Here is a 16,972-nt window from a genome sequence, read left to right as displayed (position 1 = left end):
TATGTATTATTCCAGTTTTCTAAGAACCTAAATTTTAGGTTCAGAATTCAAAGAAAAATCATGCTGCATCCCCTTGTGTAATGTCAGTGATGATCGTTGTTTGGGGGTTTTCTTGTAGATGCACCCATATACAGTCAAGTCTTTTTATAATAGTAGTCAGGATATGCTCCATGTTTCGGTAAAGCTTCCCATGTCAGTGTTGAAGGTTTGTGTGTTATTCCAGAGAATAGTATTTAGAGTAGTTAAAAAATTAACTGTCAATATTGTGTGAGAATCTAATTACAGATTAAAAATCACATGATCTGTAATCGCATAATTTTTAAAACTTAGCTGAAGCAATTTCAAAACATACATTCATTTTTAGGCCTGAAAGCAAATTATGTATTGAAAAAAGAGGTTCTCGTTTTGTAAAATGCATTAACAGTATTTTTTTCATTTGTTTATTTATTCATTCATTCTTTTAGGTTATTTTTCACAGATATCAGTCTGACAGTTCAGAAAGGTTAAAAAGCAAATAAGCTACAATACCAAGCTTGGGCTGTAAGTGGCGCTCTTTGCCGACAGAAATTTTGATTCCTTCTTTCATGAGGGCTCACAGTTAACCTCATAATTGCATTTAAATACATGTTTCTGTTCATGTAAGAGGAATTTAAGCATTTAATGAGCTTTCAAAAAAATAGGATAAGTCCGGTTTGTCTGCAATTACACATTTTAAAATGACAATGATACCAAAATGTTGCACTTGACGTAAAACTATTTATTGATCGCACATGTTCTGAGTTAAACGACATGAATGTTTTCATTGTAATCTAATTTTTGCACTTTGAAAATTGTCACATTTTTATGTGCCTTAAAACGTCAATCACGTTTTAATGCAAACATACTTAACAATTTATGGGAAGAGTATGAATATTGCAGACGGAGAAGGGAGAATTTGATAAAAGTGAGCCTCTCCACTCCAAAGATATTAACATAAGTTTTCTTTTTCTAAGGTTTTTCACTTCTTTCCATCCTTCCTACATCAAGGAGCTGTTTTTCCAAGACTGTGAAGGTTAACTAGATAACTGTAAACCATAATGTGTGTCATAAAAGACTGACAAACCCTGTTTCAGGAAAGATAGTCGTAAAATGCAAGTATGTTGCCTAAAACGAGGATGTGTGAAGTCAATAGTGTACAGTGAGATAGTACATTGCTATTTAAAGTTTAATGGTAGCACACTTTGACATTACAAATGAATAGCATTTTTTTTTAAATAGTCATAATATATTTAACAAGAAGTTAAATTATTAACATTAACTATGTTAATAAACAACATTAAAAATGTTAATACACATAATTATAAAAGATCATTAATTTAATTTTTAAAAGTGTGTTAGAGTAGTCCTTCTGATTTGTTCTTTTTTGTAGACTTTTGTTCATAATTATTTTTAGTTGATGCTTTGAATGTTTTGATAATTACTCCCTCTGGTTTAGGAAGCTGTGCAGCTGGAAGGGTTTTTGCTCTCACTTTTTGAGTTTTGGACAACGGATGTGTGGCAACAGTGTATCCTGGGAACAGCTGATTAGCATCTCAAAAGTTCCAAACCACTTGAACTGTGACCCCAAATCCTAGTGGAGTTGAAAAGGAAGCTACATGGATGCAGAGCACAACCAAAAAGCAGCGGGGAGAAAATTCAAACCATCTCAAAAGCACATGTGGTGAATCATTGCATGTGAACAACAACAACCAATAGTGTCATCCAGAGCATGTTGCTGTGGAACATCATGTCTGCTGCAGGTATTCAGCAGTTAGCATGATAGCCGACTGTCATTCACAACAATCCTCAGTCAGAGGCGATTTCAGATTGCTTGCGAGACTGGCTGCTACCTGCACATAGCATCATCATTCACAGCGACTCATTTAAGATACTTGGATTACACGAGTTTGGAAAACAGTCAATATACCCTTTGAATTAAGTACGGTATTTTTTAAGCGAATTGAACTGAATTTACTTTTCTGGTGTTTATCAATCGAAGTATGTAGCGTACCACATAGGCCTGTTGGGTAAAAAAAAAAAAAAAAAACTTCATTCAAATCCCAATTTCTTCTTTCTTTTTTTTCTTTTCTTTAGGCAAATTAACTTTATTTTTTAAGACCGACGGAAATACTTAGGGTAACCCACCGAGCTTGACTCGGAGCTGGAGACGCCCATTTTCAGTCGGCGCCCGCCCCGGCTGCTGGAACGGTTCCTCCTTCTCTACGAGCTTTGATTGTCAGCCTGGATGTTGATCCCCGCCGCTATTCCACCGCAACAGGTAAATTATTAAACATCATTTTACTGCTTTAAAAAAAAAAGGGAAAGGAAAGGAAAAACACCACATAACGTAGCACCTCTTCCAATTAGTTGTCGTGAATGTGATGTGGATTTTTTTTTATGATTATTTATTAAACCTGTTCCTTTGAGGTAGGTGGGATGTCCTGCTTTTATTAAATGAAATACGGAGCCTAAAAGCGATGCGGCGACGCGTATTAACGCCGTGGGTTGATTTGCTGCAGTGGACCTGCCGTCCTGACAAGATGTGGGTTTTATGAAACCTGTCCTGAAAAGCGACCTATTGTCTGCGTTTGAGAGAAGGGAACACACCATATGGCTACAAAAAAATAAAAAATGTTTCCTGTAAATGACAAACTTAAAATTAAACTTCCTAAGTCATAGTCTGTTGGCTGCAAAAACGCGATTTTGTTGTCTGATGAGGGCTAAAGGGGATTAATACTTTAAGTGATTTTCAACTAATTATCTTGAGATGTCGTGTCACATGACATCACTGTTTGAAGACAACACATCTCATTCTGGAGGTTAATAATCCCGTTTCCCGAGAAAGAGACTCAATCTGACGCCGACAGTGACCTGGTAAATCATTAAATCCAGATTTATAAAGGAGGGAAAATACACCTGAAGCGTAACCTGTTTATTTATTTTGTTATAGTGCGGTAGTTGTATCTATTATCTTACTGCTGTATCCCTTTGCAGCACCTGACAGGTAAGCTTGTCTTCAGATGAGAGCCTATTTTCAATACTGAACTTGACAACTGGAACAAATTAAGCTGTTTAGGTAGGCACACTCACTGCAGTGGAGAAGACGAATTACAGAGATAGCTTACAGTGTGTCTTGTGTGTGTGTGTGTGTGTGTGTGTGTGCGTGCGCATTGGTTCTTTTGCTGCTTGGAGGTTTTCTTTGCTGAAGTGACAAAGTCCATTTAAACCGCAGCAGTTGTGACATCTGGCCCAATCTCAGCTGAGGCTGTTAAATATCCACCTGCCAAGACATGACATAACCACAGAGCCTTGCAGGAATATTCATACTTTGACATGTGACAGGCCAACACAAGTAGAGCAATATTGTAAACTGGATGACTGGATTGATTTCTGCATTTTTTTCCCCTCGCCATTTGTATTTAGCCCCTCTATGTCAAAACTTTACAAAACCATTTACAGCTGCAAGTCTCCAGCGGCTTTACACATAGGAACACTGAAACAACTCTCTTTTATTCTTTCTAAAAGAAACGTCTTCAGTTCAGTAAGATTAAATCTGTGAACATCGCCTTTTCTGGGCCACAAATTCTCAACTGGACTTTATGCATAAACATAAATACGCTTTAATCCTAACCATTCCATTCTAGTTCTGGCTGTATGTTTAGGATTATTTTGTTATTGAGGCACTTTTCTGAGATTGCCCTGAAATGATCTCACACCATCTAACCTTCAACTCTAAACAGTTTACGTGTCTTTGTTGAAGAAAATCACCTCCTCTGCATGTTGCTGCTACCGCCGTTTTTCTCTGGGAAAAAGATTTGTCTCCTTGCCCTGGCCAGACAGTGTTGATGGACTGCCATGTCTTATAACCCGTGTGACGCTCTTAATATTTTCAGATGATGGTAAATGATTACACTGCATTTAATTTATGAGTATCAGAGACTATACAGGAATTAAGGTCACACGTTTTGTTATCTGTTCAAAAATCTTGAAAACAACCTAGCATTTTTGTTGCTTTTCACAAACATCTTTGTGTTCTTTCCACCACATAACATTCCAGTGAAACCCAGTTGATGTCTGTGGTTGTAATGTGACAAAATGTGGACGAAGGGATTGAGATTTTTTGCAAGAGGTCATACACAAGTCCATTGTCCATTTATTGTGGTCATACAAGTGGCCAGAAAAGGACTGTCAGTGTCAAGTTTTTTCTGACATTTTCATATAAATATATATGGACATAAATACCAGTTAATTTGACCTTAATCTTAAGGCAACAAAACTAAACTAAACAAAAATAAAAACAACATATAGAAAAACCGCTGAGGTAGGACATGCTGTTATGTGTATTGGGGGATGGAGCATTTTGTGTTAAAGAGAAAACAGTTATTTATTGAGTTGACCTGTAACTGTGACATAAAGATATGAATGAGTGTCCTAGCAGAAACGTCCTGGATTTTACCAGAACAGAGGAAGACGTATATGTCTGTGTGTCTGTGCATCCGTCTGCTCGTGTGAACTGGCAAAACACACAGTGCTTACACTCACACACACGCGCGCCCCCACGCACACACCCACACACACACTGGGGTCTTTATTTCCACAGTTCCGCAAGGCTTCCTGGACTGTGTCAGCCAGAACAGGCCCCTCTTCTGTGCTTGCAGGGTGTGTTGGACACACTCGTGCGCACAGGCCGAAGCATTGATATGCCACATCCATCTAGCCTGGAGTGGTGCACACAGGTGTCAATCAGCATGCTGGTTAGAGTGAAAGGATCTTTGATTTGTTCGTGACCTCTGTGTGATGGGCCAGGAAACAAATCCACTATCCCTCTTTTGATATACCCAATGCCTCAAATCCAGCTTGGAAACTGTTTATATAGAAAAAAAATCTAAACACGTTCTGTTGATATAAAGGGTGTCTTTGTTTCCTTTTGTTGATTCATTATTGGATCTATCCAGGATATGTCCTGTTTAAACAGTGAAGGCTGTCTTCCATAGCCAACAGGAGGTAATATACCTCACACACTTCAAGACATTCAAGTGTTTGTGCATGAGGGCGGATAAGTGTACTAAATACTACACGAGTTTGCATACGACATTTAAAGGCACACATAAACAGCACATCCAGATAATTTTTTTTTTTTTTGTATGTGTGTGCTTTACAAAAGTATTGTAAAAAAAATTTCCAAACTGCATCTTAGTATGATTTTTATGTGGGGTATCAGTGTGTGCATTATTGATGTCACAGAAGATTGTCTGGAATGCAAGAATTGCTGGCTTATATATTAAGTGTCATAAATTCACAGTTTGCATGTCGGAGTGCTGTTTAGCCTATTGCACTCGCTGCAGTAAACATACACACCTCACATAGATTAAAGTGTTTTAAAAATGATACTGACATAACAATGTTTACCAACAGTGTCACAATCACATGGTTTTGTAATGATGAGCCCCAGTGATGAAGCAACATAGTAGTGCACCATTGTGGACTGGATGAAAAAGGACAGCTTGATTTCAATTGTATTTTTCAAAATAATCTGTAATCTCTTCCCATTTTTCCAGGTTTATTACTGGCAAGAGTCTTTTTTAGAGGAGTCTAACATTGGTCAGTGGACCAATGTTAGTGGACAGGAATTGACCAGGGTCACCTAAACCAACCCCATTGCAAATTTACATTCGAGTTCAATGTTTCACATTCAAGTCTACATCCCAAACTCAAACCTAAACTGCCTCAATTTGAAGTCATTCTTACAAAAAAGGGCTGAATTGTGAATGTTTCCTGAATTAATTAAAAAAGCTTAAAGGGTTCGTGTTCTCTCATGTTTCTAATTTATTTTTAGAATTTTATTTTGAAATGGGGTCTGTGCCTTCTCCTACACCATGAACAGGTTTGTCCATAAATGACTCCATAGATTAAATCAGGAGCATGCAGGGACAGATGACACAATGGGTGGTTTAGTGCTCTTAAGTAAGTGGCAGAGCTGGTGTGTACAGACACTATTTTATATTACGAAATAATCGCAGTGTCCCCTGTAGTCACACATTAAAAAACAGGAAAGACAAATTTAAGCAAACAAAAGGGAAAATCTCCCTTTCTTTTCTAAATTGTGGTAGGGAGGGGAATCCTGGACAATTGCTGAAGAATAAACCTGAATTAATAGGAAGGAAAAGATTAAACGTTTGAATCTGAACTTTGGAGGATTTTATTATTTTTATCAATTGTGCCAATTTTCTCCTGACAGAGCTTTGTAAATATGACCTGCACTTTCTGCAGCCATGAATCCACATTGGTTTCTGCTACAGGCTTTATAAGGACATTTCTTTACTTTAGTAACATTCATACATTTTCATCCTAACCACTTGAGTCTAAGCCTCTGCTTATTTTTCCTAAGCTCTGCATGATGAGTAAGGTAGCAATAGAGGAACTAGCACCATCTGACTGTCAGTCAGTAGTTAGCTACATTTAACTCAGTGCCTCAGGTAATGTTTTCCATGAAAATAAGACTCCTTATTATCCAGTGGCCTCTCCTTACCCTCTGTATCCACATAAACATCTCTCTCCATTACGTCACAGTGATGACGCTCTGTTATTAAAGCAGCTTCTCTCTGCTGCTGACCAGCCCACATATTTTTTCTGACAGACTGGGAGCTTTTAGCGCAAAGAGTCATAGCAATGGTTCTGTACGTGTAGCCTTAAAAAAGAACTAGCTTACTTAAATTTGTTGCATCATTAAAAACCGAAACCAAATCCATTTGAATTTGACAGCAGAGGTTTTATTTTATGTCATTCTTCTTCCAAGAATAAAAGGGAATTGAGATTTGTAAACCAGTAGGGTCTCAACCACAAAGGTTTGGAATAAACCAAATTCATTGCTGTCAGCTACTTCCAGGACTGAAGTTTTGTAAAACATTGACCTGGCAGTTTTGATGTTAAATTTTATTCACTCCCCAACCCAAAGTGTTAATTGTTATTTTTAGTTTCACTGAAAATGTGTCTAGTCATTCTAAAGTGTTTGCAATGGGGAAAAAAAGGTAATTTTTTCTAGACTTGAAACATTTAAGAGCTTTTTCTCTCTGTTACTGTACAGAGACCAAAAACATAGACTAAATCCCTTCAAATTGTTTTAGTTTTCATGTAGGCATTGTAGTAACAGCTATTAGATGGGTAATTAGTTGGCTGTCTGCTGGTGCCTGCAGTCGGCTGCTCACCAAACATGATGCTTATCGCTAGGTGCTCTTTCATTTCACACATGATGAGTGTCCACATTCTTTCATAACCGGAAACACACTCTAAAGGCTTTATATGTCGAGAGCAAGGGGAAAACCTGGTTGCCTTTCTTCAGCTTGCTAACCAGCAACGCTCAGCAATAGCTGTGTTACTCAATGCAGTTAGAGATGGAGAAAAACATTAAACTGTATGAGCTGGATGATGGGGAAATTTGCTCGGTTTTTCTAACTGTGACCTTTTAAATTGTTGACATACCTTGATGCTGCTTATGAATTCTGTGCTTTTTTTCACTTCTCTACCGATTTATCACATTTCTAACAATGAGTGATGTTAGTTTAACAGAAAATGAACGGTTGGCTTTTATCTAAAATCCAATACAACCAGGAAATAGGTGGATTTTTGAGGTATTAGATGCAACGCATGTGAGACAAACTGAATTATCTCTTGTCTCCAGCTAAGAAGTTGGTGCTTACTAGTTTGTTTTTGTTTTTTTTGGTGAAGCCACATCTGTCAAAATAAGCAAAATAAAATAAATAACACACAGACACAAACCAAAGCAGCCTGTTTCTCACACACCATCACTTCAGCAGCCTGTTTTCTGTTGACATCATCTGTCTCTGTTTTCTCTCTTCCCTTCCCATCTGTCCTATTGCCATTATCATCCTTATTAGCCATTCACTGTTTTTCCATTGCATTTCTGGAAAGTGATTGGTTTTGTCTTACTTTTTTCCTCCCCCTTTTTCAATATTTTTCTCCTTCGTTCACCCCAAACAGATTCCTACACCTCTGTTACTTTGTGACTCACACACAATCACACTCGGATCTCTGTCTTTTTTTTTCTGCAGATGTCTGATAGCTAGCCAACTGAGTAGAGGACCTCCCTCTCTGCTGGGAGCCTTCCACCTGCAGCCATGAATGGTGAGGACACAGTTTAAAATCTTGTGCATGATGTGCATCTCTATTGAAAATACATAGGGATGAAGAAGTAAATAAAATTACACTCAACAGATATGAGGGTAGGTATTTCAGGGCCTATTTTTAACATTATGATTGTTTATTTATCGTTCAGGTCATCAAGACAAAGTAGTTCATTGATTTGCTGCCAGTAATAATTACTTGTCTTTGTACTATGTTGGGCTACTGTAGCTTATTGGTATGCATTCAGGGATAAAAGGTCTTATAGGACTTATACTAAGTCCTTTTTTTTATTTTTTGTTTATTCATGAAATTGGTCTTATAGATGCTTAGTATAAGTCCTATAAAAGGTCTTATAGGACTTACACTAAGTCCTTTTTTTATTTTTTGTTTATTCATGAAATTGGTCCCATATTAAGTTTTCAATTTGAACACAAAACTTTAATTGCTTTTGGGTAAAATATAAATTTTTTGGTCTCTATTTCCTGTACTGAAACCTTTGTTTTGTTGTCTTTAGACATGTCTTAAATTTTTTTAAGACTGATTATGATCTAAGTTGCTACATATTGGAAAAAAAATGTGCAAAACTTAGTTTTCCTCATACTATTATTACTGTTATTTTCCATTCCATGAAATAGCACAGGAAGAAAAGAAAAGCAGTTTGCATTTCTGTGCTCTCACTGAAGCAGTTTCTCAAAGTCAATTCCTCAACCACGTGGACAGTATGCAGCAAGCCTTTAAAAAAAACACACACACGCACAGGTAACTTGGGTATCTAAAACGCTGCAGTGTGCAGAGACTATTGATCCACCATCTGGAACATAAACCGATGAGTCTCAGGTGAAGTGTTTGATATGTAAATATTGAGGAAAGCCTTGCTGTGTTCTCCTCCATAGACGGGAGCGGTACACTCAGGGGACAGACTCGAGTATCTCCCAAGTGAGGACCTTACAGTACCTAGACAACAGCACACAGGCCAACAAAGGGAAAAGTCAGAAGGCAGAGTCTATGTGCAGCAGCTGCTGTGGAGGCAAGATGCGGTGCAGGTGCTTTAAATTCAGCTCCGGTGATGTTGCTATAGAAGCCATTCTATATGTGTTTACAGTGGTGCTTTAACTGTTATTAGTCCATTTCATGTCAGTGGTACTGGTGAGACCTCTGATCTGAGGATTTATTATATCTGAGCCGCTTTAGTGAAGTTGTTTTAAATGCACTGAAGAAAACGGATAACAGTGGAATTAATAAATTGTAATAGTAGAGTTCAGTATCTTCCACCATGCCTGCCTTTTAGTCAGCAAATCCTGTTCCCTAACTATACAAAACTGTCTGTGAAATTCCGGAAATATAAAACCAACTGCCTTCAGAAGTTAACAAAAGGAAAATAGGGACTATCTGGATACATTTTGCATAAATGCAGCTGTTGTGTGAAGGCCTCAGAGGTTTGTTAGAGAACATTAGTCGAGAGGTCAGGGACTAAGTTGTAGACACATTTAAGATGAATGTGCACTCCACAAATCTGACCTTCCTTAAAGATTGATTATAAAAAGTCTTTATTTATTTATCTTTATTTTATCACAAATTAATACTCAATCACCAGTATTAATTTGTGAGCAATAACGTAAACGTTAATTCAATGACATTAGCTGCTGGAAATTAGACACAAGTGTCAGTGAGTCTTTCTCTTTGCGCTAGATTTATTACGGTAGCAATGCATAAATCTGGCATGTTTTCATGTGGCCTATCATAGAACATCTATAGGTCTCCAGCAGCACAAATGTCAATCCGTAGTGGCCTCTTTTGAAGCTTTGCACTGTCCCAGTTACTCACAGACCATCAGGCCTGCTCTGATACATGCAGCGCGGCGACTGACAGTCTGTGGATGTGGCCATGCTAGCTGCATGTCCCAGTGGCCCTGTGCTGAATGTCTTTTCATTTGCAATAACTCCAAACGGGGGGCTGGTGCAGCCATCCAGACAATGTGGAGAATACTCACATCTTTCTATGAGATTAATTACTTTCTTATTGTCTACAGCAGCTTTTTGCTGAAGATGCCAAAAGTAGGCCAGGCTCTCTGAGTTGCTATAGCATCAGCTTTGTCAGGGGGGAAAAAAACGCACACCTGAACAGCTGTTGCTGCTGTGGTTTAGGGCAGCTTGTTTAGACAGAAATACCAGATTGTGGACAAGTTGTCTGCTTTTTACTCACAACACTTTTTTTGGCTGCTTTTTGTGCTGCTATTAAATTCCAGATTTCTAAAGTGATATTCTTCGTCCAAGACTGTGTATAGCTGCCACAGTCTTGTAGGTTGTTTGGGTTTGTTGCCAGGGTGGAAGTTCCATCATGGGCAGGGTGGCATTTCCTGGGTTTGTAGAGTAAATTACAGCCTAGACACCATATCTCTGCAGATATGCACCCACAGTGCATGTTCTTCTTATCTAAGATGAAAAAACATATTTTTTCTAGTACATAGCTGGCACATCAAAATTATCAGCCTAAGATCAGTGTGTGTGACACTGCAATCCCAAAGGAACGCTTGGACGCTGTATTTGCTCGGCAAATGTATCATTCTCTGTATACTGGTAATATATTCAGCCTTAGATCACAGTTCTGTTGACCCCATGAAGCTAGAGCTCAAAGAGAGCTTTAGCTGTGGACATTGTAGCATTGGAAAAGAAAGAGATTAGTGACAAAAATGCAACTTAATTGCAGTTGATACTGTCATTCCAATCATGTGTTTTCTTAAACAAATTAGAGGTAACTTTTTATCCAGTGCTGCTAACAGGTCACCAAAACCATCAACAATATTTTTATTTGCAAGTATTAATAAGGAAATATATTGTATGTAATGTCTCTTATATTTAATTGCCATAGCATAAAAATATTTTCATTATATTTCTTTGGCGAAACCTATGAAGGACCTTGACCACAATCATTTGCCTCAATATTCAATATCGGCTACTGATGTCTGCCCATTGAATGTATGTTACAATTCATAGAACACATGAATAATAATCTGGCATAATTATGTCTTAAAGCAGAATAAAAGAAAGATTAGTGTCTCCTGAATTCAATGTTTAAGATGAGAAGCCCATAATGTTTTACCAGTTTATCCATTCTGTTGGTAAAACATGTGAAATTCTGAACTTTCCATAAAAGAAGGAACACTGGTTAAAAACTGGTTTCAATATGAAGCACTTAATCAGATTAAGTCACAACCTTGAATTTTTTATTTTATTTTTTTTTGCAAATGCTGCACACAGTTTCAGATGAAATTTACTCATTTTGTTTGCAATCTGCGATCACCATGGCAGCAGTGCTTGGCATCAGGAAAGCCCATCTGTTGAGCAGCAAGGGATGAAAGGTTTGAGAAGCCAGCTCAGATTGAGCAGTTCTTTTTTTAGCTGTCCCATATTACTGCTTCATTTATGTTTCAGTTGATTTAATGGTTGAATTATAATTAATACTCCTTAATGAGTTGTATCTGTTGCATCACCAATATTTGTTTTTCTGCTGTTTGACAAAGTAGCAGCTCTGCTAGAAGTTTTTCTGCTTTGTAAAGACTTTTCCCCACAAGTCTTACAAGGCCTTAAAGGATTATTCACACCCTTTTTAAAAAATGTGTACATTTTGTGATGTTATGGCCACAGCTTTCAGTGTACTTTGAACACAAAGTACATTTAAACGCATTTTCAAGGGTATGACTGTAACACTGTACCTGTCCTTGTCTGCTTGTCTCCCAATCAGGTGAAATCTGTCCTCTGGCATGAACTTTTTTTTTTTTTGTAATATATTGTTTTATTCTCACAGAAAACAATAGTGAAATATTTTAAATGTGAACTGGTGTTAGAATTTACATTTGCATTAATACGTACTGAAGGCAGGATGTTTCAGTGAGAGCAGAGTGAGTGGGGTGAAAAGTAGCTGCGTGGACACTTTTATAAATTAATAATCTTCAGTTGAAAGTTTGCTGAGGTTCCATTTGGAATACAAATTATGAATGCATTATTGAATGGCAAATTGAATTCTGCGTGTGCGATGAAGTCAGTATAATCATTTCAGCTTTTTGAAGGTTTATCATTGGCTTTTGGTTGCTTGTGGTAAATAACCTGTCCTCGTATAGCGCTTTGTCAAGTCCAGAGGACCCCAAAGCACTTCACAGTACATCCAGTCACACGCACTGATAGTGGTAAGCTACAGGATTGTAGCCACACCTGCTCTGGGGCAGTCTGACAGTGGCACCACTGGGCCCTCTGACCACCACCAGCAGCCAAAATGGGTGAAGTGTTTTGCCCAAGGACACAATGACCTTAGTTGAAATCTGTGTGACTTTTTCTCTAACACAAAAGCAACAATTAGAATATTGTTGCTGCCAAAACCACATTCATGAGAGTAGCATCATGAGAAATGATGTAGTAAAGAACTAATCTAATTAGATCCACGGGATCTAATACTGTGTGACAAGTTTTCAGCCCCTTTCAGAATCGCCTTTTTGCTCCTATACTTTCTTTCAGGTGGTTCCAGCGTTTGGGCCATCACTCCAGAGGAGAGAGGGAAGCATGATAAACAGTTTGACACCCTCGCACCGATCCTTGGCTACATCTCGGGTAGGCTGATCTAACAAAAAGGTTCAACACGTTGATCAGATAAAACAGTATGTCCACTGTCAGCTAAAGTGACCCTGCTTATCTCTTCATGATTCTGCAGGGATCTTTTTGCATTCCTGGTATTCCTTCATAAGTTTATTAGATACAGATAAAATCTCAACTCTTACGTAGAAGCTGTGCCTCCCTGCAGAACATCCTCAGTAATGCTTTAAAAAGCACAATAAAGAATCTGATGTGGTTACTCAGCCTCTGAGCTCCCAGGATGCTAGACTGATGTAATCTGATGCTATCAGTGAGAAGTTGGCTCAACGTTTCTCCCAGAAGACCATCTGATACGGACACCAAAAGACAGAAACGAAAGCTGCGAAAGCTGTGTTTAGAGTAAAAAACCAGGGGCCCCACGCTGTTTTGAAAAGTCTGGAATTTCCCTCATTCTTTTTCTAAGGAACAGAAGTACAGACAATTTTAATGAATGCAATAGTTTTACACCGATTCATTTTCAGTTTACTGGTGTCACCACATCCGATGCTAATTTTAGTATTCTAATGATTTGTGCTGTGCGTTTTTACTTGCTGAAACAAAATAAAGTTATAGAAATCCACCAATGAGCTTTAAAGGATCTACAATTAGTCCAGCAACCTTCATTTCATATAGATTTTTTAAATAGAGTTAATCAAGTTAATCCAGATGCTTCAAAGGCAGTGGGCTTTATATCAGCCATTCATCCATAAATCCATTCAAAAATCCATTGCAGGTTCATTGAGGAGTAAGAGGCAGGGTGCATCCTTTGAGATCGCCACTCCATCATAGGAGTCTATAAAGATATGTAATAATTAAAAGTTTGATCAGTGTTGTTTTATTATGTATGGAAGCTACAGAGTACAAGGCTCAGCTACTTGCAAAGGAGCTTTAAAGTTACTCACAGTCAAATGTAGTGAATTTTGTTAAAACTGTAGAAACGTTTTTGTGAAAATTTAAGTCTGGAATTCAGCAGCTCCTGGATAAAGAAGCCTCCTTAGTATTAGGTCATAACGTTGTGGTTTAAACCATTTTTACATCTCATAAAAGATCTGTATCAGATTCCCATCTCTCAGCCCCCCTGTCATTGTTTGCCCGCAGGGGAGCAAGCGAGGAAATTCTTTCTCCAGTCTGGCCTGCCGGCTTCTGTCTTGGCGGAGATCTGGTAACTAAAAATTCTGTAAATCGTCATCAGAATACATTTTTTAGGCTGTAGCAACTGGGTCAGTGGGTCCAAGGCTTTGTGTTTTGCCGGCGTCAGTTTAATTCATCGAGTTGTTTTTGACTTCCTGTTGAGAGCTCATTTCCTTCACTGCCTGCCACACCTAGTAAACTGTGTATATGTGTGTTGGGCGGGGGTGCAGGGCGAGTATTGAGTGTACTCTGTAGTCAGAAGTGTGTGTGTGTGTATGTGCTTGTTGTTTTTGTGTAAAGAAAAATGTTGCTGGAATTCAATTCCACCAGCGCCTTGTTCCTTGTGTGACTGGCCTTTTCTATTGTCTCTCCGAAGGGGGAAACAAACCCCAGGAATAAACAGCTCACTGGACTCTATGCACCAGTTTTACCAGTTTCTCTCCTACAGGAACCTGGCTGACATGGACAGTGATGGGAAGATGGACAGATTGGAGTTTTCCATCGCTATGAAGCTTATTAAACTTACGCTTCAGGGCAGGAACTTACCCTCATCCTTGCCAGTTACCATGAAGCAACCTCCGACTTTAAACAGCAGCTCAAACATGTCTTCTTCAGCACGGTTTGGTAATATTCTTGAATCATGCACTGTATCTGAGTTTCACCTTGATTACCTGTAAAAAAAAAACAAAAAAAAACATACAACATGAAAGTGACTCACTTTAACATCATGATGTCTGCATGTTTACCTGTGTGCTTCCTTTGTATAGGAATGGGATCCATGCCAAACCTGTCAGTCGGTCTTTCATCCATGCCAACTATTTCCACCATGCCCGTTCTAACACCCATGCTAGCTAATCGTCCTTTACCCTCTGTGCAACCCCTGGTGCCAGTGCCAATGACCCTGCCCTTGATCACCTCATTCGGGAGCTCTGGGCTCCCCAATGGCACTGTCAGCCTCCTCACCTCGCCACTTGTTCCCAGCAATGCAGGTCGGTTCTACACTAGAACCATTCAGATCTTACTCTTGGACAAATCAGAGTTATGCTGACAAGTGGATTGGTAATGACTCAGTTGGGTTGTACATCCAAAATATTGGGATGTGTCATCTATTTATTCAATTACTCTTACTAGATTTAGTATATGTAATAGCTATTTGTGAACAGCTCTGGAGACGTGGGCCACTTACCAGTATTAGGGCATATCGCGATTTTGAAATGTTACAACTTTAAAATTGCTAAAACTGATGCCTCTCTCCTACCTGTTGCTGTGCATTGCCGGTCAACTGATTGGAATAAGGCAATAACAATTTTTCCCTCAGTTACAAAATGACAGTTTAGAACGAAAATTAAAGTCGTATGTTTTCCTTTTCAATACATAGTGTTTTTACTTTGATCAAAGTGTCAAAATAAAAGTAACCTTGACATAATGAAATATAACACAATTTCAGCAACAGTAGCAATAATTGTTACTTTTCTGTTCTTAGTCAAAACAATTAGACAGTGTAGTAATTTTTGTTTTGTTTTTTAAGCAATGGCTTATGGTAGATACCCTAGCCAGGGCAAAAGCTAGCTGAATGGTAGTCTTAAATGTACAAACGAGTACAGAAAACAATGTATTTCTTTATTGGCAACAAGGCTAACACCAACGTTGTTGAGGGTTAAATGAAGCTTAATCTCCACTTTTTTTTATTCTTGTACAACATAGCTTTAGCAGCCTAGCACAGATTTCTGCTACATGACTTAGACAAGCTGCAGACTTAGTTTGGAAAACTAAGACCATGAATCACAGATTCACACATCTTGGAAATCCCATTAGTCCAGTGGCTGATGCGATGTAAGGCTAAAGCAAGGTCACATCGGAACTTTATTGGAAGTATGATTACATAAAATTAATTCCCGCTCATCATTTGGGGATGTTTCCTTTTAACTCAGCATAAAACAGTTTGCGGGTAACATGTTGGTAAGCTGGTGAAGTCCTTTAGAAACCATATGTTTCATAATATGTTTGCAATAAACCTAAAACAGAAAAACACAAACACTGTTAGATATTTGACTACATACTTTAAGCCATTTTTTATTGTGATCATTTGCAATGAATAAAGGATACACCAACATTGTTGCACTTGTTCAGATCATGCTGCCCTACATCTTGGTTTAAGAACAAGCCTTTTCTAAAGAGCTTAAAAACAGTCTAGAAAAAACTGTATTTATTTATTTATTTATTTATTTTTGTATCTCATGTGTCTCCTTTTGTTACTCTCTCATATCTTTTACAAGTTTCCCAATTATATAACCAGTTTGACTGGGAATTCATTACATTAGATCATTTAGGCCACTGCCTCTTTAAAGTAGTCCTGAAATCAACCATGAAAATGTATTTATTTTGAGCTACATGTCAATCTCCTTTCTGTTTGAGCTCAATGTACTCAGTCTATAAAATACAAAAAGATAAGATTAGATGTGCTCAAAGTCAAGGACAACTGTAATTAAGAAAGTTTCCAGATTATTTTATACTATTTTATGGAACTTGCATTCTCTCTATCTGACTTTAAATATCATTATTGAAACATTATCTTGATATTTGATTTCTTTTTTCCCAAACTAAAAATAAACTGCCCTATATACAGGTACTCCAATGTCAGGCTTTTCATCCCCTATGGCTTTTTCCCCATCTCCGGGTGTGTCAAAAGCCAACTCTCTTTTGGACCTTGGATCCAGCAGGTATGCCTATTTTATTATTATTATTATTTTTACAATACCATTAATCTCTATGACTGTGTTCAATGGTAAAACTGAAACATAAATATAGACTCAAATGTACCATATCTATGAAAGATTTTGCAGTCCCATCTGTGTAATTTACAAGCACCAAATTTACATTTTCTCATCGTGGGCATTCATTTCAGGCATTCGAAGATAAATTGGAATTGTTCTTCACGCAGATGGATTGATTATAGAAAACTTTAATGAATTTCAAAATGATCTGGGTGTGCACATTCAAATTTATGTAGGATTTTCAAAATGACAAGAAATAAAAGTTTGAAATGTATCACCCTATGT

General features: G+C 37.9%; 1 protein-coding gene across 6 annotated transcripts in view; it reads left to right on the top strand.

Moving 5' to 3' along the window:
• The first annotated feature begins 2,170 nt into the window (after positions 1-2,170).
• Positions 2,171-16,972, top strand: part of itsn2a (intersectin 2a) — a 35,518-nt gene continuing 20,716 nt past the window's right edge. For 5 of the 6 annotated variants that reach the window (XM_032585146.1, XM_032585143.1, XM_032585144.1 and 2 more), the window contains exons 1-7: positions 2,171-2,296; positions 8,088-8,160; positions 12,669-12,761; positions 13,881-13,944; positions 14,362-14,537; positions 14,681-14,902; positions 16,540-16,633. In XM_032585146.1, coding sequence (XP_032441037.1) covers positions 8,154-8,160; positions 12,669-12,761; positions 13,881-13,944; positions 14,362-14,537; positions 14,681-14,902; positions 16,540-16,633 — 656 coding nt within the window. In that variant the 5' untranslated portion in view covers positions 2,171-2,296; positions 8,088-8,153. The remainder of the gene's footprint in view (positions 2,297-8,087; positions 8,161-12,668; positions 12,762-13,880; positions 13,945-14,361; positions 14,538-14,680; positions 14,903-16,539; positions 16,634-16,972) is intronic. The other variant, XM_032585145.1, reaches the window with a different exon arrangement.

The sequence above is a fragment of the Xiphophorus hellerii genome, chromosome 15, assembly GCF_003331165.1.
Source record: "Xiphophorus hellerii strain 12219 chromosome 15, Xiphophorus_hellerii-4.1, whole genome shotgun sequence".
Lineage (NCBI taxonomy): Eukaryota > Metazoa > Chordata > Actinopteri > Cyprinodontiformes > Poeciliidae > Xiphophorus > Xiphophorus hellerii.
This window is presented reverse-complemented; position numbering and strand designations above follow the sequence as displayed.